The 25,066-nt window shown below is 38.4% G+C and overlaps 1 protein-coding gene across 2 annotated transcripts in view; it reads right to left on the bottom strand.

The window, feature by feature from the left end:
• LOC122804648 (acetyl-coenzyme A synthetase 2-like, mitochondrial) overlaps nucleotides 1-25,066 on the bottom strand; it is an 874,305-nt gene that overhangs the window by 85,235 nt on the left and 764,004 nt on the right. For both annotated transcript variants that reach the window (XM_044074629.1, XM_044074630.1), the window contains exon 11: nucleotides 6,375-6,502. In XM_044074629.1, the coding sequence (XP_043930564.1) occupies nucleotides 6,375-6,502 (128 nt within the window). The remainder of the gene's footprint in view (nucleotides 1-6,374; nucleotides 6,503-25,066) is intronic.

Below are 25,066 nucleotides of genomic sequence, written 5' to 3' on the forward strand. Positions count from 1 at the left end.
TACATTAGGTTGAAATGGCTAGGCTTAAAATGACCTCCAGGTCGATAGCCTAGTAATCTCCTATGATCTTACCCATTCTGATACTTTGTAACCTACACATTCTGATACTCTGTAACCTATCCATTCTAATACTTTGTAACCTACCCATTCTAATACGTTGTTGCATTACAACAGTTGACAGCCGAGATTTCAAAATAAAGGTTTAGTTAAGGATCAGCTTGTTAACTTAGCTAGAATAATTTCAAATGTTGACACTTTTTAATAGAATGTGATAAAATAGTTGAATATTTTAAACCAAGGGATTGCCCTCAGGATTTTATCTCTTACGATTTATGAGGAAGTGGTCAATAAGAGGAAAACAGGTTTTTATAAATCATTGATTAACTCAGGTGAAACAGTTAAAGCTTTGAGAACTGACAACAACAAAAAGTGTGAATTTATTTGATCTTTTTTAATGTCTTTGAGTTTGGATAGTAATGTTATTAAATGCACTGTGCTTAAAAATTGGGAAACATTCCCTACAAACAAGGAAGTAGAAGGAGTAATAGGGAGAATACCTAAATTTGTCTATAGAAAGGGGCAAATCTATTAAAACACTGTCAGAGCAGTGCAATGATAAGGACAGAGTAACAAATAGAAGTAAAAGTGGGTGCTGCTCTCAGTGTTGTTATTTAAGAAAAGGTGAAATAGTGAAAATTTACAACAATATCACCATCCATCCATCCATCCTCAACCCCTTTTCCCATTTTGCAGATAAGGTCAGGGTGTCACCACTAGTGCAAAATTTTATTATAATTGTAACACAATGGGAATTATTTATTTAGTACAGTGCCAGGACTGTCCTGCCTTTTGTATAGGAAAAAACTAAATGGAAGTTTAAGGAATGGATATATGAGCACACACATGATATTGAGAGGAAAAATATGAACAATGCTCTTTATAAACATATAGAACAAAACTGGACATAAGTTTTGATTTTCAGGATTAGACAAAATTGTTGTGAATCCTAGAAGAGAGCCTTATAATGATTTATTAGAATTAAATGAGTTACGATGGCAAATCAGTTTGAATGCATATAACCTTCCAGGGCTGAATGGGATTGTCTCATTAGGTAGCATTTTAAGGATTAAAAGTTATATGATATAAAGAGTATTTATAATAGCTCTCTAAAGCTTTTATTTTTCTAATCAATGATTTTTGAATGAATTTTAACACATGGACAATATTTTATTTATGCAATTTTTGTTAGAATACTATTTATTGATTTAGAATTTGTATTTTAATAATGTACTGGATCTTTAAAGATTTTCATAGTTTTAAGAATGATGAAGTCAGAATGTCATGAGAAGATTTAAACTGTACAATGTATGTGGTTCGATGTACTGAGAAGTCCTGGGTTCAGGATGACAGACCTAAACTTAACCCAACTATTTATTTGTATGGAGATATATGTTCAATAAATTCCAAGTTTGTCAACCTGGTGGAAGTGTTTTTTGCAGCAGTCTTTTGTTGCACGGTTATGAATTAATTTGTTTATTTTGAATTTGCTAACCAGACTAGAGCACTGATCACAACAGACCCCTTTCAGATTCAGCCCACAAACGTACATAAAATAGCAAATGTTATAGCATCTGATAGAAAGTAAGAAAATATAGTAACCGTATAAAGAAACAGAAATAGTTGTATATATAATATTTATTTAAATGTGGAGTTATAGTTGTCAAAATACATTTCTTGCTGATTTAAATGGACAATATAAGTAATTAGATTATGTGAAGCAAAAAAAAGATGGTGATAATTAGGTTATATGTCCTGGGAAAGGGCGTTTGCATTTTGCTTGAAATTGAAAAACGTGATGTGTTGATTGGCTTTTATTGTTCGGATATGGTCCTAATATGGATATTTTCAAGGTATTAGGCATAATGTTTGTGATATGCAAAAACTGTATATTTATCAAAAGGGAGTTGCAGTGATAAATTATGGATAAAGATTGTCTATGTCAACTGGACTGTCAGGATGTATTTGTCAAGAAAAAGCAGCTTGTTTTTAATTCTATTTTTTAATAAAATGAAACGGTGCTTGGATATGGTACTGAAGTAATAGGTGGTTGTGTGCTGTTAAAACAGAAGTTGAGGAGATCACTAAAATGTGTCTAGGAAAACATTTGTCATTATCTGAGAAACTGCAGACTGTGAGTTGAAGGCATTTTTCCAGTGAACACATTTGTGGACTTTTCTCAAAAAATATTTGGAGCCATTCATTAGTTTGGAGCAGATTTCATTACCTGACTTTTATGGCATCCTTTTGTTTGTTTACCCAGGTAATGCAACTGGGTAAAGTGTTCTGTTGTAGCAGAAGCAGATTTGGATTTCCAGGCATGACAGGATTCACATTTGAGATCTGTTAAGGCTTTCAGCTCGCCAGTTACCTATTGTACACTTTTAAGGTTATGCAGTCTTGGCATTAAGAGGAAGCAGGTCCAACAGGAAAAAAATGGGAATTGTGAGAACAATACATACAAGGGAGGAATGAGATCTAAAAGGCGGCAGGACTTAAATGAGATATGTAATGTTTGAGTGAGAAAGATCTGGTAGATTATAAGTGATGTATAATGTGTGTCAGTATGGCTTGTGATGTAACATTCTTGCAAAAAGGATTGTGTCGGTGTGGTCTGTTTTCATTTATATAAATGTATGATTGCTTATGTCGTAAGTGATGGTTTAATAAGGATGTTTCTTGTTTAAAAAAGGCAGGAATTTAATAATTTATGTAATATTTCTTAGGTTATATGATATATAGCAATATATGTGAAGTATAATGTTTGTTATGTTAATATAGTTTGATTACTTTTATATGAATGTAAATTTGTCTATGTCACAAGTGATAATTCAATAAAGGTGTTTGAAAAAAAAAGAGGAAACAGGTCCCCTACAAGTTTACCAATGATTTAATGAGTAATTCTGCACTATAGCTGGGATGTTTTCAGTTTAGTACATATGCCTAGTCAAGGGTAGAGAATATTGTTTTAAGTTTGCTGATTATGGAACCTGATTTTGATCTGAATGAGATTGATTTAGTCGGCAATTTGTCACAAGGGTAATAAAACAGAAAACTGATGGAAGAATGTTCACTGAAATAGTAAGGATTAACTTCAACAGGAGAGATTAGAAAACGTTTGTTTGTAATTACTAGGACAACTAATGAGTGGTGTGAAGTCTTAAAGTAAGGACAGGTCAGCTGAAGTGCTAGTTTTGTAAAGTTAAGGTCAGTTAGAAATTCTGAGCAATATACTCTGTGGGGCTTAACATTTGCTATAAGTTATGTATTGTGGTTTTGAATTTTTCTGAAAAGGAGGGTTGAGGGAGGTTTGCTAATATAAGGTGAAGAGAGTTGTAATTGGAGGAGAGAATTTGGGTAAGAAGTCAGTTAGGTATGGAATCAGAGGTAGAATCAGCTTGGCTAGAAGTTGGACATTAAAGTACAATTTAAAGAGAAGGTCAATGCTTCCTAAATTTCAAGATCCTGGCCATATCAGATAAAGAGGTGATGTATAGAGGGACTGCAATATTTTTTAATAGCAAAAGAGGTCACTGTTGTGTTTGGTGTGAAAACATTAATTTGTTCTGTTTTACTTTTCATAATTTGTACATTTACTAAGAAACATGTAATCTGATGCACGGGTCTGGACCTGACTTAGTATAAGTAGATAGCAAAGCCATTGCAGGGGTCAGGACTGACTTAGTATAAGTAGACAGCAGAGCCATAGCTCACTCATCAAAAGCCTGGTGTCATTCCTTGATCTGGCAAACCAGGTACATTTCTGTACCTCACAAAAAAAGTCCTTAAATCCTTTACTTCAGCTCTAAAAATACTCTAAAAACTGTAGCAAACCACTTGCTACAACGTATACCACACATGAAGGGCTGAACTGCTTTGGTCCTGACCACAAGGGCATTATCAGTACTCATTTCTATACTCAGCATCATCATCATCGACCCTGTTTTCCTCTTTTTCTACATGGGTTCACGATGTCATGTCAACAGTCACCATCTCACTCTATTTAATGACACTCTCCTTCATTTTTCAACACTCCTGTCTGACATGTCTTCTCTCACATAATTTTTGTACTCTACATTTCTGGTAATGTTTTACAGTAATTCTGTGACTACACTATCTTGGAAGTAAGGGAAGAGGTTTGCTGCCAAGCCAGCTACTTCTATTCAGAGACATTAAAAACTCCCAGATAGTACATTAAGTTTGTGAGGTGTGAGAGATGCAGAATGTAGCCCCCTTCTCTAAAAATGGATTGGAAATTATTTTGATGTTTGCATTTAAGTAATGGATCTTTTTTTTTACTTTATGCACGATTTCTATTTGTTCTGCTTCTAAGTTTGAGCTACAGTCAGTATTTGCAAAGTTGCACTTCCATTAAATATTGTTTATACATATTTGTGCACATATGTTGTATACGTACTCTCAAGTGTCTAGATTTTCGCAGAATGTTCACATTTTTTTGCTCATATTTTTGGCCTGTTCCTCATAAAATTTGTGGTTTTCTGGCATATCAGTAGGATAATCTGAGGACTGAAGTCACTGAATAATGGCATACATTTGAGTTTCAGACTTCATATCCTTCAGAAAATGTATGTTAAAACAAACTTTGCTACTCCAGCAACTTTCTAAGTTTACAAGAATAATGTTTAAAATATGTCCCTATTTTTGGGCCCATGTCCCCCAGTTTTGTCAGGCTTTGTCCTGATTTCTTGCACTAAGAGGTTGAGAGGTATGGTTGTATATATTTTAATGTAAAATTGTTCCACCATTGCATATTAAATGCTTCCATCTGTCTGTTGGTAAGGGAGAGGACAGTTTCCTGGTGCCTGGCCAAAATTCTGTAGTTTGCATTTCAGGCCATAACATAAAGAGACACACACACACACACACACACACACACACACACACACACACACACACACACACACACACACACACACACACACACCTGGACAACAGAACTTTTTAAACAGAACAGACAAACATTGAATTTTGTAATCTGCTTTGGCTGTATGGTTAAATAATTTCAATCTGTGTGACACATTCTGCCTGTTTTTATAGTTTTCTTATGTACAGAGTCATACAGTGATGTGGCTTCTATCATACAAGTGTTGTGACTTTTAGTAGGAAATGCTGAAATGACATTTTCTCTCATTTCAGTGACAGAAGAACTGTAACCGCTGGCACATCCTGGTCTGCCATCAGCTGCAGCGGCTTGAATGTACACCAGTCATATTTTTAGTGGTGGTACAGATGTACTCCAGTCATATTTTTAGTGGTGGTACAGGTGAGTCATTCCCAAACTAAAAACCTGATACACAAAATAAGTTGCACAAGTACAACATATTCATTTCTTAACTTACTAGTTAAGTGTCTATAGAACTGCATTTTTTTACAAAGATTGTTTTGTAAACTTGCCCACACAATAAAATAGATGGTTTGAATCTGAGAGTTCATTTTTTATTTCATAAACCAATTTATTGAAAGTTAGGTGATTTAAGAATTTCAGTAATGCAAGATTACAAATGTTGAACAATAGTTGTTATTTCTGACTTTTTCTTAGCAGGGCTAGTAACAAGGAAAAATAACAGTCCATATTTGTCTCGGTTTCTTAATTGTTAATGTATTAATTATGAGTCAGTGTTTCAACAAACCTTTATGCGTTCCAGTTCCTAGGGAAATGTATCTCCAAATCTATTGATTTTCTGACAAAACTTAGCATGTTATACAATTAAGACAATAAACATAGCAGTTATTTTAAAATCTGATGATCTTGACTGCTCCGTTTCTACAGTTTGATGATATTTTTTTCTGTGGACTTTGTCTGGAAGTTATACACCAGAGAACATTTGGTAGCTAAATGTGTTTTTTTACTGCAGGAATGTGACGCAGCTCCAGTAACATGGAGGGATAAAACCTTGGCTATGAGTCAGGCAAACTGAGTTCAATCACGTGTTCCTGTTGGAGCTGACATGGGGGAATTACATATGCTCATCCTCGGGGGAAGGGGATGGAATATGTCCATCCAGTGCACAACTCTCTGGAAAAGGGTTGGTAAAATTTTGGAAAGTTGACCTTGTTTGTGCATTTGTCTCACCAATCCATGAACACATTGCACAAGGAAACATAGTGAAGCTGGTTGCATGTCCCCCATCCAGGGGGATTTAAAAGAGAAGAATCCTGTCATTGCTGGTAAGGGCACTACAGAATCTATAGCTTCTTGGATGATGGCCACTCCAGGGGTAGGGAGACTTGATAGCTGGAAAGCACAATGGCAAAAAGTACACAAAAAAACACAGGAATATGATTGGATTTCTTACCAAAGCATCTTCTACTTCTGCTGTTCCTAGCCTGTGGCCACTTATGTTGATGACATCATCAAGGCGCCCAGTGATTTGATAGTAGCCATTTTTTGATCGGTAGGCACCATCACCAGTGAAGAAGTAGCCTAATGAAAAGTACAATCAGTACGGAAATACATTGAATTTCAAGACAGAAATAGCACATGGGTAACACTAAAGAGCAAGAGAGGGCAAAACAGCTGCCTAAATAGAATACTTTCAACATTACCAAGTCACTGCAGAATACAGAGTCCTGGCTCCTCTACAACCTGAAATCACAATACAGCCCTCAAATAAGATAACACAGAAATGTAGTACAGCTGTTAAACTCAATTTATCTAAGAGTTTCAATGGAAAAAATGTATGAACTACAGATTACATATAACCTTTCTAAAAGCTGCACAAATCTCAAAGCAGGTATATTTAGGAAGGAATTGGGGCACCGGCTAGTCTGTCAGTTTAATTTAGATGATTATGGATATGAGTCTATTCTTAAAAAAAATCCAAATAGACCTTTCTAGTCTCAAACTCCTTTCATCCAACAAATTCTAAACCACAATAAAACTGAATATATGCTTTTTGGCACTCCCACTGCCTTGAAGCACTCTCTAACACTAGCCCCTCCCTTATCTGTTAAAAGCTCCATCACACACTGCCCCCTCCCTTGTCTATTAACAGCTCCATCACATACTGCCCCCTCCCTTGTCTGTTAACAGTTCCATCATACACTACTCCCTCCCTTGTCTAACAGCTCCATCACACACTACCCCCTCTCTTGTCTGTTAACAGCTCGATTACACACTGCCCCCTCCCTTGTCTGTTAACAGCTCCATTACACACTACCCCCTACCTTGTCCGTTAAAAGCTCCATCACACACTACCCCCTCCCTTGTCTGTTAACGGCTCCATCACACACTACCCCTCCCTTGTCTGTTAATAGCTTCATCACACACTGCCCCCCCTTGTCTGTTAACAGCTCCATCACACACTGCTCCCTACCTTGCCCATTAACAGCTCCATCACACACTACACCCTCCCTTGTCTAACAGCTCCATCACACACTATCCCCTCCCTTGTTTGTTAACAGCTCCATCACACACTGCCCCCTCCCTTGTCTGTTAACAGCTCAATTACACACTTCCCCCTCCCTTGTCTGTTAACAGCTCCATTACACACTGCCCCCTACCTTGTCCGTTAACAGCTCCATCACACACTACCCCCTCCCTTTCTAACAGCTCCATCATGCACTACCCCTCCCTTGTCTGTTAACAGCTCCGTCACACACTGCCCCCTACCTTGTCCATTAACAGCTCCATCACACACTACCCCTTCCTTGTCCTTTAACAGTTCCATCACTGAACTTGCAACTGCAGTCAAATACGTAAGACTCACCAGTGATCCAACAGTATCTAAGTCCACACATACTTACCTGTTAAAATCTGAAATTAACACGATCATCAACATGTGTAAATGAGTCTTCAGATTCCTCATGTCTGTAGCCCACTCAGCCACTGGTAAAGGAATACTCCAAGCACAACTGCAATACAGACTACCACTACTAGCGTACTCATCTAAAAGTACACTGTTTAACCATGAGATCCCATCCCATTGTGCCTGTAGATTTACTTTCCTTTCATTGCCGTATGAACAGAACTGTACCTGCTTTACTCCCTTTTATTCAAACTCTAAAGCTCCTCATCATTTTCCTCGATAAACCCTACGGCACTCACATATCATAATGACTATCTCTTTGGAAACACACACCTAGTACTATGTATGAGCTTAAATCATGTTCTAAAAATGTCTCCAGCCTATACAGACCTGATAACTCACTTTTATACTCCGACCATGCTTTCTCATACTTTGCTCTAAAACTGGGGGACGACCGACCTGCTGTGATCAGACTGAATACAACACCCAAAGAATTTCCAAGTAAACTTCTTATCTACTTTCCTACCACAGAAGTCTCTTCTTGTTTTCAACTCACCCCAGTAACCTAATCCAACAGTCACCACCCAGTGTATCTGACTTACCCAGCTTCCCTCCTTTTTCTGAAGATTAATTACACACATTTTGTAAATATTATGGGTAGTTGAAACAATTCCTTACATAGCATGGTAATGTTGTTATACTTCTGTAATTTATTTATTTTATTTATACTTGTTTTCTGGGGTACAGGCCTGATCTCCAGAGATCTTTTTCACACTCAGCCTGTGAGCGGTGTCTGGTTGAATGACTTGCGCAAAGTCACACAGTTAGGCTATGGAAGCTGAGGGAATCAAACCTTGCACCTCTGGTCCACAGGAAACAGCTCATTAATACCTCCTTAATCCTTAAAGCCACCTACCAGACACCTTTACCTTTTGTTGCCTATATTTATCCTACATGTTACTGCCTATACCCCTGACATTTCAACTTATCACATCACTGTAGTTGACACATTTTGTTTCAACTAAAATTCTTAATTTGTCTACATATTACTTGTATTATATATATCTGGGCCATGGCTGAAATGGGTCTACTCATGATCAGTCCACTACCTCAGTAAACAAAGAAAAAATAAATTGCTGATTAGCTTTATCTTGTAGCCCCAGGCTTGATTTCCTCAAATCCTTAATGATTCATTTATTAATGTATAACTGAGCAAGTCATTTAACCAGACAGAGCTTCCAGGCATCATCTAGTAAAACAACCTGGTTAACAAAATCTATAAATAAAATAAAAACGAAATCTGTGCTCTCCATATTCACACACTTTAAAAAATACCATTTCAGGGAAAATATAAGGCATTCAACGAATTGTCTGTTGTCAAGCCTATCGTTGACCAGTTGTTTAATATTCATAAGATAAATAAAGCAAAAACAGATGTGGGGTATAGGTTGATACAAAGATAACACCAAATAGCAAAGAAGTAAAAATATCAAGTACCAGACCAGCAAGGCTGAAGCTAAATCCAAACAATGTTGTAATAACTCAAAAACAAAAAAACACACAACAGATGTAAGCGCTTTCGTGATAGTCACACCGCTTCATCAGACAGAGATAAGATAAGATAATTTAAATAACAATATGCAACCAATAATAAAGAAATTATGTCATACACCTTCTAATTAGATCACATGTTAATAGGGTTGCCACCTTTCCAAACGGCCAAAGTGGGACATATTCAGAACAAACATTAGATTTTACAGGCCAACACATACCCACGGTCAGTACAAAGGATAGAACTTAACTTTTTTGCCTACATACTAACTTATTCTTGTAGCATTTTAGTTGCTTATTCTGTTTCTTATAACATTTAGGTATTTTAGATACAGAATAACTGTGTTATGCAACTATTACATACAATATAAGACATAATTATGTCATACAATCTCAGGACATTTGCCATTTTTAATATTTTTTGTCATGACACAACTGCCCAAAGAGGGACTGTCCCTCACAAAGTGGGACAGGTGGTAACCCTACATGTTAAATAAAATAAATCAAAAACCAACATATACATATATATGTATAAAAAATTACGCATATATACAAAATACATTAAATAAACGAGATTCATAAAAAGATGTATATGAGAATATAAAAAAATATATTAAAAAAAAAAAAAATATATATATATATATATATATATATATATATATATATATATATATATATATATATATGTATGAGACAAAGAAACTAAATTTAATGGTGCAGGTTTAACGTTTCAAAGAACGCCCTTTCAAAAATGGTTTAAGGGAAGATACCCCATTAAGTCCAGGGGATCTTTCTGCATTCAATAGCAAAATCCATTTTTGCTCTGCTGTTTCTGTACAATTTAATATATCTCCTCCCCTCCCCAGATATAAAACTTGTAAAATAAAACCCTTAAATGTATGAGATGAACCGTGGTTCATACTATGTACAGCTAATGCACTGTTTTCTTTCTTGTTCCTAATGTCCCTTTGGTGTTTCAGTATTCTGTCTTTCATCATCTTCTTTCGACTGTTCCCGTTAGGGGTCGCCACAGTGGATCATCTGTTTCCATTTTTTCCTTTCCTCTGCATCATGGTCTTTCACACCAACCGCCTGCATGTCCTCTCTCACCACATCCATAAACCTCATCTTAGGCCTTCCTCTTTTCCTCTTACCTGGCAGCTCCATCCTTAGCATCCTTTTCCCAGTATACCCAGCATCCCTCCTCAGCACATGTCCAAACCAACGCAATCTCGCCTCTCTTGCTTTGTCTCCAAACTGTCCAACCTGAGCTTACCCTCTAATATACTGATGCCTAATCCTGTCCATCCTAGTCACACCCAGTGCAAATCTTAACATCTTTAACTCTGCCACATCCAGCTCTGACTCCTGCCTTTTCGACAATGCTACCGTCTCCAACCCATATAACATAGCTGGTCTCACTACCCTCTTGTAGACCTTCCCTTTCACTCTTATTGGTACCTGTCTGTCACAAATCACTCCTGACACTCTTCTCCACCCACTCCATCCTGCCTGTACTCTCTTCTTCACCTCTCTTCCACACTCACCATTACTTTGAACTGTTGATCCCAAGTACTTAAACTCATCCACCTTTACCAAATCTACTCCCTGCATCCTCACCATTCCTCTACCCTCCCTCTCATTTACACACATATATTCTGTTTTAGCCCTGCTGACCTTCATTCCTCTGCTCTCTAAAGCATATCTCCACTTCTCCAGGGTCTCCTCAACCTGGTCCCTACTCTCACTACATATCACAATGTCATCTGCAAACATCATAGTCCATGGGGCCTCCTGTCTAATCTCATTTGTCAACCTGTCCATCACCACTGCAAATAAGAAAGGGCTCAGAACTGATCCTTGATGTAATCCCACCTCCACCTTCAATGTATATGTCACTCCCACCACATATTCCAGTATTCTGTCTTTAAGAAACCTATTTGGTTTTCCTATATAAAACTCATAACATATTTGGGAAAATGCAAAATAGACAATATTTTCTGTCTTGCCATCTGCATAAAAATCCAAGTTAATATTAAAACCCAGGACTGGATGGACAAAAGAAGAGCAAGTATAAATATATTTGCAAGCTCGACAATTTTATTAAACCATACAGAAACAGCAGAGCAAAAGTGGATTTTGCTATTGAATGCAGAAAGATCCCCTGGACTTAATGGGGTATCTTCCCTTAAACCATTTTTGAAAGGGCGTTCTTTGAAACATTAAACCTGCACCATTAACTTTAGCTTCTTTGTCTCATGCATATATTATATATTTTATATATATATATATATATATATATATATATATATATATATATATATATATATATTTTTTATATTCTCATATACATCTTTTTATGAATCTCATTTATTTAATGTATTTTGTATAAATGCATAATTTTTATACATATATATGTATATGTTGGTTTTTGATTTATTTTATTTAGCGTGATCTAATTAGAAGGTGTATGACATCATTTCTTTCTTATTGGTTGCATATTATTTAAATCGTTATCTTATTTTATCTCTGTCTGATGAAGCAGTGTGACTATCGCAAAAGCGCTTACATCTGTTGTGTGTTTTTTGTTTTTGAGTTATAAAAAAATTTTTGGGGGATTTAGCTTCAGCCTTGCTGGTCTGGTACTTGATATTTTTACTTCTTTAATATTCATAAGATATTTGAAAGCTGACTTCATAAACAAAACTACAGGAAAAGATAAAGACATGCAAAAAATATCTTCTGTCCAATAATAACATCATGAAAACTACTGGTATCTAAGCTTTATTATTTGTGAAGAAGGGCGTACTCCAAATAGCAGAACACAAATGCTTCCTGTTTAAGACAAATGCCTCGGATAGGTGAGATTCAGAACTGGAAATTTCATGATGAAATACCTTATAATTAACATTTATAGTCTGCAATCTATGTGAGATCCAAAACGCCACATCTTAGAAGCCCTATACAAATCACAGTGATGTAACTTGTCATATAACATAAAATGTAATCGTACAATAATTCACGCTTAGCAAAGTAATTCTTCCACAAACAGAGTTGAAAGTAACACATTTATCAAAAGTAGACTATAATAATAATACATTTCTAATATTTTTGTGATTTTTTTTTGTCATTGATGCTTGCTTCCTTTTACAGAAAGTAACTTAGCTAATCCCCTAACACTTGAAGCACATGAATTTTAAATAAGCATCTGATGTTGTAAATCTTTGTTTATTCATTACAAATAGAACCTCAGTTCTGTCCTCAGAACTGACAAAAGTCATTTCCAAGCTCGTGCCAGCCAAAAACTCTCAGCTAAGCCCTAACCATAATGCTCCTCTCCTAGTTACTCCAGATCTTGTTTGCCGTGTTCCTAGTCAGACGTGCTAGCCATCTCTCTCAAAGCTTAGTAGAAAATTGTTATTAGTCAAGTTAGCCTTTTCTTACTGTCGCCTATAACCTAAGCCTATTTCCTACCCTTTTCCTTGGTAATTTAATTTTTTTACCTTTATTGGTACTGTCCCAATCTCCTGTCTTTGTCAGGCCTTCCCTTTTTTACTAGTGGTATTTTTTAAAATAACATCACTGGTATTATCTCCCTTATTTTTTCTATAGGATAGCCTTGTTGCTTTACTATGTCAGACAAAGTTAAGTTGGGATTTAAACAGTGTGACAAGTGTGGACGTAAAATGCCTAACTCAGATACACATGTTCGTTGTGTCTACTGTTTGGGTATGGATCATATTAAAGCTGACTGTGACATGTGTGCTAGTTTTAGTAATTGGACACTAGCAGAATGTAAAAATAAACTTATTTTAAAAGGTTTACTCAAGACACCTTTTTCAGAGGCTCTATCTGGGTCGGAAGTCTCACCCCCTCCAAAGACCAAAAAAAAAAAAAAAAAAAAAAAAAACGGATAACTCAAGGCACCTTTTTTCGGAGGTTCTATCTGGGTCGGAGGTTTCACCCCCTCCAAAGACCAAAAAACATAAGGACAAATGGATTACTCAAGACACTTTTTCTGGAGGATCATTCTGGGTCGGAGGTCTCATCCCCTCCAAAGACCAAACAACATAAGGACAAATGGAGTTACTCAATTCCTGCATCTCCATCAGTTACAGGACCAGGTTGGCTCAGTGCTTCACCGGTGCCCTCAGCACAGACCTCTTCGGCACCAGGCTTTGTGTCTTCTCCCTCAGTGCCATCCATGATATTCACCCCTATTCCGGCTCCAACCTCGGCACCACTGACTTCAGTGCCATCCTTGGCTCTGACATCTTCTCAGATGACTGTATCTGCTTCGGTACCATCCCCAGCCATGGTGCCGACAGTTTCTTTGGCTCCATCGCCTCCAAAACTCGAATACCTGCCAAGGACAAGAAACCTCCAGTGCATACTGTCTCAGTTCCGACAGCAATGTATTCCCTGTCGGCACCGTCCACCTTCGCTGCATCAGCTCCGGTGGAACCGATGCTGTCTTGAAGCAGTGCTTGGACCATCTGTACCTTGGTACCTAGCCCAGCTCCTATTTTCTCGCTGGCGTTATGTCCACGGCTCCCACGGCTTCCAGTTCTCTCAGAGCTCCTCACCTGGAGGTGGGCTCCTCACATCGAGGTGTGACCTCGGTTCTGAGGTTCTCCCTCCTGGTTCCAGACTGCTGTACAGGTAGTGGACTCGCAGTCAGCACCAATGACATCATTATCAGAACCCTCCCCTAACATGCTCCTCTCCCAACCCTCTATTTCGGAACCCTGGGCATGGGAGTCACAAGAACCCTCTTTGAAGGGAACCCCTTCTCTGGAGTCCTCCTCAGAAGATCCCACTGGGGAGCCACCCCAGAAGAAATGGTGCAAGAGGAAGCACCTTGATTCACTGGAGGAATCTATCACTGAAGACACTGATTGTGATGAGGGGGAAGGGTCCCCCCAGTCTCCCCCAGATGACATCTCATTCAGAGACATTTTCAAAATCCTCAAGCAGTGGGGAGACTAGAAGTCCTATAACCCTTCTTCTGAGGAATCAGTGTTACTGCAGGCCTTTCATGCATGGCCATCTACTTCCTGGATGACCCCACCAGCAGATGACTTTGTTAAACTCATTGTGTAGCATGCCTGGAAGGCCCCGGACAATGTAGAACCTGTCCCTCGGAGGCCAGACAAAAATTTTATCTACACCTGAAGACCAGCCCCATTGGTTCTAGCAGTTGACAGTTGATTCTATGGTCATGCCGGCGGCCACCAAGAGGGAACTGGCAGAAGATAGTTCCACTGCCCATCCTCCAAACAGAGAGTCCCATACCATGGACAGACTAGGAAAACTAACCTATGCTTCAGCAACATTCGCCATTTGGTTGGTGAACTATCTGGCACACTTTACTCGTCTCCAAAGAAACCTAATTTCTGAAACATCTTCTTCTTTGGTGGGGTACTGTCTGATGAGGTGCGTGATACTGTCGCCTTGCAGCTAGCTACCCTTGAATCCATCTTGAACCCCTCAATGCATTTGATATCTCACTCCACCGAGGGGGCAGCTCGAGCTGCCGCATCAGGAGTTGTCATAAGACATAATGCTTGGATGCGGTTGTGTGACTTCGCAGACCCCTTTAAATCTTCCTTCATCAATGCACCTGTCGATGAATCTGCACTTTTTGGACCCAAAGTACGAGATACACTTACACATAGTAAGAAAGATGGAAAGGCCTTGTCTGCTGTGGGCATACGCTTTTCCAACCCCCAGAGGTCCTACTCCAGGAACCAGAAAGGAGGACAAATGTGGTTCAAGAAATCCCAAGGATCTTTTCATGACACTCATGGTGAACAATCCCCCCGGGGCAGAGGGGGAAACTCATATGAAGATGCCCCTTTCAGGGTACAGGGGGTCTGCGTAACCAGGGCACTAGAGATTCTTTCTCTGGCAGACTCTGCCAGCACTCCTGAGCAGCAGCCCGACTGCTTTCCTCTGGAAGCAGTCGGGGGTTGTTTTTCTCTGCATCTACCAGCATGGCATCTTATTACTTCCGATGTTTGGGTGCAGAGAATAATATCCAGAGGCTACCAAATACCATTCGATTTAACTCTCAGACCTGTCAAATGAATCCCCGATGTACCACCCAATCAGAGGGAATTAGCAGCCTTAGAAATAGAAAAGCTGCTAAAAAAAGAGTCATCCAGCCAGTCCCACTAGACCAGACAGGATCCGTTTCACTCGAGGTTCTTTTTAGTGCGAAAAAAGACAGGGGACTAGAGACCAATGCTGGATCTCAGCCTATTAAACAAATTTATCAAACCTCAAAAATTCCGGGTGGTCACGGTACAGTCCATTCTTCCCTTCCTAGGGAGGGACAACTGGATGTGCTCTATAGACCTCCAGGACACATACTACCACATAAAGATGAATTATTGCTCCCGGATGTTTCTCCGTTTCTGGCTGGGGGCCAATCACTACCAGTTCAGGGCACTGCCATTCAGTCTCTCGACAGCCCGAGTGTTCACCACATGTATGGCAGTTGTGGTAGCTCATCTTCGACTAAAAGGATTCCAGGTGTTTCCCTATCTAGACGATTGGTTCCTTACCTCTCCGACCAGGAATCTCCTAGTCTGCAGCCTCTCTTACACTCAAGGTCTTGCTCTCCGCTTGGGGATTACAATCAACAAGGACAAATCTCAAATGTCCCCAATGAAGACACTGGAATTTATTGGAGCAGTCTTCGATACAACATCCTGTCAAGCTTATCGCCCCCCTTATAGGCTTTCAAAATAAGACACCAAATCCAAGACCTTCTTCCTCAGACCTATGTACCAGCATGTCTTGTACTGCAACTCTTAGGCTTCATGGCGGCTGCCATTACATTAGTACCACTAGCAAGACTGCACATGAGAATCCTACAGTGGATCCTTTCTGCACAATGGTTGTTACTAACTCACCCACTCAACCACATGATACATATAACAAACTGTTACAAGGAAGAAATGTTATGGTGGATGAAGTCACAAACGAATCTTTGGTGTCGACCATTCTGTCTTCCCCAGCTCATGACCACGGACGCTTCCCTGTTAGGATGGGGGGGGCAGCATTTCCAGGGAAAGACTGTCCAAGTTACCTGGTCCCCCATGGAGGCCAATTTGCACATAAATGTCCTGGAACTGAGGGCAGTTCTTTTAGTGTTGCAAGTGTTCCATGCATCCCTATCCTCTGGGACCATTGCAATTCAGTCAGACAACATGTCAGTTGTCTGGTATATCAACAAGCAAGGCAGAACCAGGTCTTACCCCCTGTGTCAGGAAGCCATGAGGATTTGACACTGGGTGATAGCTTCCAACCGCTTCCTTATAGCAAAGCATGTTCCCAGGAATTCCAACCTTATTGCGGACAATCTGAGCAGGAACATCCTGATGCCTCATGAGTGGTCCCTCAACCCTGTTACAGCAGATCAGATCTTCCAACGCTGGGGCAAGCCATGCTGCGACCTGTTTGCTTCCCCCCTAAACTACAAATGCAGAAGCTACTTTGCCCTGATCCCCCCTCAGGGGGAACCACCGAGGGACGCTCTAACACACGATTGGCCACTGGGTCTTCTGTATGCCTTTCCCCCATTTTCCCTCATTCCAAAATTTCTCCAGAAAGCTCAGAGGTTGAGAAGCAAAGTGATCCTCATTGCCCCCTACTTGCCCCGTCAAGTCTGGTTCCCATTTCTATGGCCTCATCTGATTCACAGCCCATGGATCCTGGATCATTCCTAAGACCGGTTATCTCATCCTCGGGGACTGATTCATCTGAACCTGCACAGTCTCAAGCTCACAGCTTGGTTCCTCCACTTCCAATGATTGCCAGGCTGCCTGACATCCCATCTCCTGTTCATGAAATTCTTCTGGCTTCACACAAACCTTCCACTAGGAAAGTTTATTCTAGTAAATGGACTAGGTTCTCTATTTGGGCCAAAGGTCAGAACTTAGACCCTTTCTCTATGCCTATTGAAAAGATCCTACAATACCTGACTACTCTTTTACATGCAGAAGCCTCAGCATCGACGATCACTATACATTTAGCAGCTATTGCCAATTTTCATAATGGTCTTGATAATTCTTCAATTATGTCACACCGCCTATGCAAGACTTTTTGAAAGGAGTATTACATGTTAAACCTCCAGTCAAGCCTCCCTTAGAACCCTGGGACTTGACTTTGGTACTTCAGTCTCTTACAGGTCCTCCTTTCGAGCCCTTTGATGCATGTGATTTAAAATTTTTGTCATGGAAAACCTTACTTCTAGTAGCACTCACCTCAGCGAGAAGAGTATCTGACCTGCAGGCCTTCAGTGTCAAGAGACCTTACTTGATCATCCACACGGATATGGTGTCCCTTCAGACTGACCCCTTTTTCTTGCCCAAGGTCATTTCTGGATTTTCCATTAACCAATCTATTGACCTGCCGGTTTTCTTCCCTCAGCATTCCAAAAGAGAGGGGAGTACCTTTTGCACACCCTTGATGTGCATTGGCACTTTGTTGTTATTTGGACAGGACTAAATCTTTCAGGAAAACAGATCAATTGTTTGTGGCCTTTGCAGGATCCAGATTGGGTAAACCTATTTCCAAAGTGACTTTATCCTCTTGGCTTAGAGACGTCATTACCTTTATCTACCAAAAGAATAAGCTACTCTTACCTTCCAGAATAAAGGCTCATTCAACCAGATCTATAGCTACTTCTGTAGCATTTAATTCCAGAGCCTCTATGGATGATATCTGCACAGCAGCCACTTGGCCAAGACCTCATACCTTTATCTCTCATTACAAATTGGATTTGGCCTTGAGGGGACGAGCATCTTTTGGTTCTATGGTACTCAAGAATATCCTTCCTTAGGGCCACTCAGGACTCAAGTAGCTGGGGACTCGGTCCTATTTGTAATGAATAAACAAAGATTTACAACATCAGATAAAGAAGTTATGTCTTACCATAATGTTCCATCTGTGTTGTAGATCTTTGTTCATTTATTACTTCCCGCCTTCCTTCCCCCTGCTTGGACTCCTGGTGGACTTTAGGAACTCCTGGTTAGGGTATTTGCTCAGACAGAGCCTTCCACTTTTTTTTCTATTACTACATCTATTATCTAGCGGTGGGCAAACTCAATCTGGAGTAACTAGGAGAGGGGCATTATGGGTAGGGCTTAGCTGAGAGTTTTTGGCTGGCACGAGCTTGGAAATGGGTCCTATTAGTAATGAATGATGAAAGATCTACAACACAGATGGAACATTATGCTAAGACATAATACAAGGTTTTATTAAGCATAAGTGCTAAATATACAAATGAATTAAACTTTCTATGATTTGTAAATTTCTAGCAACTAAATAAGCAGCAAATGGATCATAAAAAGGACATAGCTTTTGTTTTTAAAGGGTTCATTTGCATACTATGTACCATTGTTTATCTCTGAAGCTTTGAGAATGCATTCTGTAAAATACTCACAGCAACCTTACTGTTCTCTCTGAAAGAGAACAAAACAATATAATTCACATAAATTATTAATGTAGACTCTAAATGAACATCCTTTGAAGTAATCAAAATTATAAAGAAAAGGCCCAAGAAGGAACCTGAGGCATCCCCTTAAGAAAATGCAAACAGCAAGAAAAATATTCACAAGCATTAGCACATTTTCTAGATGTGAAAATACCTCTTAATATACTTTCTATCAATACTTAAATTCAATAAACATTTAAAAGTATCCTTGTGGCCAGCCGCATCAAATACTTTTGAGAAATTCAAAAAATATCCTAAACCATAATGATACATTCAAAGAGACAAAAGTACCTTCAAAGTAAATGTTTAGAATGCTTTTTTTTAATTACTATATCGGAAGCTATCCAGTAAGACATTACTCTGAGACACACCATCATTTGGGTAACAAATACCATCTCAAATGGTTTGGATATGGGTAGAGGTGAGATATAATTTTTAACTAAATATTTCTCCCCTTTTATAATATTGAGAAATACGTTTGTGAAATAAAAACCATGCATTCCCATTCATAAGCAAAAAACTGCTAAGTGCCAAATATCAATTAAAATATGTATTGTAGGTCACACTAAATAATTAAGAGCTAACTTTAGCAGATGAGCATCAGCCCCATCATAACAGGTGAAAGCTCCGGTCTTACTATATGTTATAGCATGGGGTAAACGTTGTTAACGGTGAAGGAAAGAAAGGGGAAACCAGTAGCCTGAATACCTTTAATTACAATTTCTTCCAGCAAACTCAGTAGCTGCATCATAAAGTTAGTGATTAAACTTCTCTGCTACATCAAATGCAACCATATTTCTGTCTGAGTGTTTTATTACTTATATTCTCTAGAAACTTTCTTTCTGTCTGGACATACTACAAAATTATCATGTAGTCTCTAATCTTCTTTTTATAGGTAATGCTATTTAGAAGGTACAGCATACATAGATGTTTTATTTGATATCTAATGGCCTTTTAGTCCAAGTTATTCTAGCAATGTTCTAAGTTTATAAGAGCAATATTTTGGGCCTTTGTCACTACAGTATTTTTGTCTTTGTCCAGATTTATTGTACTTACAGACTGAAATGTATGTTGTAGAGATATAAGAGACATGTAAATTATTTTCAGTAAAGATGTAGCAAAAAATGAAACTGTTTTCACATACACACACACACACAGACATTCTCCATGGTGAAGACACCCTGGAAAGAGTGGAGTTTCTTGTTTAGGCTTCTGGCATTGAGGAACGACAGCTTTAGATTCCTTTGCATTGTTTTTTGTATTTCAGAAGGTTTGTCAGTTTGGCATTGCCTGAAAAAGGCACTACAGGGGGAGGACAATGTCTTAGCCAATATTAGGAGACAGGTACAGACCATCCATAGCAAAACAATGACGTCTGTTGACCATATCCTGACATGCTGACAAATGTTGTACCCCTTTGGAATGCAGCAGAACCATCAGAAGAACCAGTTATATACAAGGGTATAAGCATCCTTACTCAATAGTGTGAGTAAAATACCCCTAATTACCAAGTAACAGCTTCTAATAATTGATAGCATGTTGGCTTCAAACATAAAATATTTATCAACAACAGCTCCAAGATTCCTAGCAGAGTACATTAAAGACAGGAAGACATTCTTTAAAATATACAAGTAGCAGGGATTATTTGTCTCCAAATGAATTACTTTTGTTTTTGTTACATTAAATGCCATGTTCTTTGACAGTACCATAAGATGGAGTGTGCCCAGGTGCTCCTGCAACCTCCCTAGCCAGGCAGTTTAGTTACAAATGTCCACACATTTGCCTCATCAGCAAACGTACCAGTCCAGATATCTCTGGAAACAGGAATGTGAGCCACGCAAATGGAAGAAAAGACAAGGCCCCATAAATTACCCTTTTGGCACCCCTAGTAACACAGGTTTAACCTTGGAAGTAGGTTTAGCTATTTTAACCTTTAATGATCTTCAAGTTCATTTTATTATATCTCAATAACCAATGATGTGGGTGTGGGATATTGAAGATTTACTTTTCTTAAATCACATCTTTGTATAATGACACCATGCTGTTCTACAACATTGTTTCCCCAATTCCACTGCTTTGTTGATGTACTGCGCATTGGTATTGGGGGGGGGGGGCGGTGCGGGGTTCATTTGCACTCAGTTTTCCATTTCCTTTTTTGACTCTTTATTCGTATTTTATTTTTTTCTTCTTCTTGTGCAAGTATTCATATAAGGAAGCATGCTATATGCACTAAAGGATTTAGAAGTACATTATGCAGCTATAACATAGATGTAAATAAAAATACAAAACTGCAATTGTTTATTTTAACATTAACAGATTAAGCAAGCAATGAAATGATCAGATGTATTGTTTAGCAGCTTTCATTTCCTTCAAATGCTGTTTAGTCATTAAGATAAATTGTATTGCCAAATTGTAATTGTTTGTTTGTTTAATTAATATAAGTGCTTTATCACTCATTATGTATGTTTGACTACTTTAATGATATGTAAAAAAAAAAGTCGGGCTGTTCAATGATAATTTAGCTGCCGGAGTTTCATCGTTGGTATATTCTCTCTTTACAGTCGGCTGCCAGAGTTTCATCGTTGGTATATTCTCTCTTTACAGTAAGCACGCTGGTTGGGCTAACTAATCTTCATGCTCCTTTTTTTATTCCTTTTTGAGTATTAATGGCCAGTCATTGTATAATAACTGATTTCTCTTTGTCTCTCTAGTCCCTTGACTATTTCACCATGTGGCACCATGTGGCACTGAGCTGAAGGCTTTTGCCAGGTCCAGGTAAATAACATCCAATGGTAAGTCTTTGTCCAATGCTTCACATAAATTGTGATAACATTTTATCAGATTCGATAAATGTAACCAGCCTTTAATAAAGATATGTTAGTAGATAAAAGCAACTGATTTCAAATCATCTAACATCAAGTAACACAGGACTTTTTCAAAACACGTTCCCAAAAATGCAAGCTACGCTGATAGGTCTGCAGTTGTCCATACTTTTAGTTGTCTCTCCTTTTGAGATAGGAATTATATCAGCCTGTTTCCAGAGTTCAGGGAAAAAAACAGCACTAAGAGACTCTTGAAACAGGTACTCTAAAATGGGTTTGTTGTAATTAGCAGTGTTGGTCACAAATAAATCATTTAAGCCATTTAGACCAGCAGCAGAGTTAGCTTTAATTGAATTTAGGGTTTCCCCCAAGGCTTCACTAGATATACTTGGACTACTATCAGAGTGAACAGTAACTGAACTATAATCCATATAACTAGTTTTCTTGGACTGCGCTGTGAACTTATTCACATATAAATCAGAAAGAATTTAGGAATTAGTTATCTCAATCTTATCTAAGTGATCCTGAGCCTAAACTAATTATCCTTTCTAGAACTCTGCAAATGCTTAAATATCAATGTGGGACAGGAATGTGATATAAGGGAACTTGAACAGGACAGCATGTATAAATGTTTGAGAACAGATGAAGGGTCTGCAACAAAGTACGAAAAAATGGGAACAAAGCTTGGTAAGGAATACATTCAGTAAACTAAAGCTAACTGAAAACTGCACCGACATCTAGGCATGAAGTCCAGGCTGTAATTCAAATTGTTCTTCCTCTTCTAACTTAACAGTTTGGCATAATTGACAGGCCCCAAATAAAATAGAATCGATTGGACAAGAAAACAGGAAAAAATGCTTCATGGTTATCTAATGATATATAAAAAATGGGTCTACTTCATTTCAGTGGAAGCTCATTTCACTGAAAACTCATTTGACTGAAACTCATTTCATTGAAAGTTATATATGGCCTTTTCCCCACTGTAGTACGATCCTGGAGTTAGTATATAAAGTAAGGGTGTGTGGGGGGACACAGCCCCCCATATTGGGGGGTGTCAGGGGTGTAGCCCCCCACCTATTTTAAATGTTTAAAACCATAGATATGGATACTTACAAGTCCACTGAATAACTCTTTCCAGAAAACAATATATAACCAACATATGTAGGGGGCTATGCCCCCACACCACCCAATGTGGGGGGCTCTGCCTCTCACCCCCCCTTACTTTCTATACTAACTCCAGGATCACACTATATAACTTTCAATGAAATGAGTTTCAGTGAAATGAGTTTTCAGTCAAATGAGCTTTCAGTGAATTGTGCGCAGGGAACTGAGTTTCAGTGAAATGAAGTAGACCCATAAAAACAATGCACACCAAAATTATATATATATATATATATATATATATATATATATATATATATATATATATATATATATATATCCCTTAGTGTGAAGGGAGTAGGTTCCTCCTTGAAACTGACTACTTATATAGGTCTGCAATTGTAGGACTGCATTCATATTTGCCAACATCAGATCCAAACATAGTGAAAGTTAAAAAAGTATGAAGATTAAGTCTAAGATGACATCTTGGTTTAGTTTAGCAGAAGCATTTTGGAAAGGGAATAGAAACGGAAATCAAATCAGAAGTAGATAAGAATCGGGCAGCAAATAAAACAACAACAAAAGTATATAAGAAAGGGACCAGGATTAAAGGGAAAAAAAATTGAAAAGCCCACAAATATAGTGGCAAGTACAGAGAACTTCAACAACCACATACATGTGCTACTAATACATGTATGAACAGGACGAGTAGGCAATTTTGGGTACATTGTATGCGCTGAGAACAGCACTCTGGGTAAACATCAAAGATTGAAACAATGCTAATGTCATGAACTCTAATTGTACCCTGACTTAGGAATGGGATTCATTCCTGTCATGGTATTAAAAACCCAAATTATTTGAAGAAATTAAAAAGAAAATAGGAGAGATGAATCAAGTAACTTTGACTCTGCATTTATGAAAGACATCTACTGTCAGAAATGTTTTAAACTGTTTATAAACGCTTTTAGAATGAGTATGATTTTAACTCATTTGGAAGTGAATTCTAAACGTGAGGTCCATACAAGGGAATGTTCTGGAAAAACACAGCAACATATGTTGCAAAATATAAAGGTTTCCTATCTCTGCACTGCTTATGTATTTCTTAGTAAATCTTAGTTTCAACAGCCCTGTAAGGGTTTGCATTGGTCTATGTTGGTCAGTCTGAATTTTAAGGTGAAACTGAACAGTCTGTCTCTCTGTTTAGGATCCATTTAACAATTCAAAGGGGCACACTGATGATATTTGCTTAAAACACTAGTGGTAAATCAAGAATTTTTGGGCTGGCTGCTTGAAATCTAATTAGACATTTGTCAGCTTTTGCCATCATGACAGTCAGGGCATACTACACAGCATAAATTAGAACACTGATGGCCACATCTGCTCTAGTTTGTTTTATTATTAGGCCTTTAATCAATTTTGTAACAGTCTAAAAGAAGTGTGTGGATTTTATCAATTACTTTAATGATACACTGGAAGCAAGTAAGAGCCAGATCTAATGCGCTTCTTAAATATCTGTAGGTCTGCAAAGTTTCCATATGAAATTGCTATGGAACTGTTATGACCAATAGAACTTTTTGTATCACAGACATTATTTTTTAGACTGAAATTGAGCCCCATGTGATGCATGCTAAGTAAGCTCATTGGCCAGCTCTGTAAAAGTTTCACTATGACCATTATGTGTGACCCATAACATCATATCTTCAGCAGGAGCACTTTTTGTCTTAGTCAGCCAAAAGTTAGTACATTCAAAACTGAATAATAAAGAGAAGTGGCCCAAGAACTGAACCATGCGGAAGCAAATTTTTACTAGCTATAGTTAGGAATTTAAATAGTCAGTTGCTCCTTTAAAGTATTTATTCATAAGGCAAATTTCAAACAAGATTTACTCAGTCAAACTGAGGCCATATGATGTACTGAACTGAATGCTTTTGCCAGGTTCAGAAAGATTACCCATGTCATCTCACCATTGTCTGAAACTATCAGGATGGTGTCTACTAGGGCTATTAGGGCTGTGCAAATCCTGGATGCAGTTCCCAATGCTTGCTGTTGCTCAGTCAGAAGGCATTTTGAATGTGTATGTTTTAAACTTGTCAGGTCACTGCTTTTTTCAATATTTAACTAGAGGAAATATCTGTGAAACTGGTACAAGGCGCTGCTGTGTCATTGTGACCATAGTTACGCAGTGATCTGTTTGAAGTTTTGCGTAACTCGGGGAAAAACAACATTTCTCATGGACACAAGATATGCGGGTTCTACATGAC

Source organism: Protopterus annectens, chromosome 6.part0 (assembly GCF_019279795.1).
Source record: "Protopterus annectens isolate FY-2018-M chromosome 6.part0, PAN1.0, whole genome shotgun sequence".
NCBI classification, from domain to species: Eukaryota; Metazoa; Chordata; order Ceratodontiformes; family Protopteridae; genus Protopterus; species Protopterus annectens.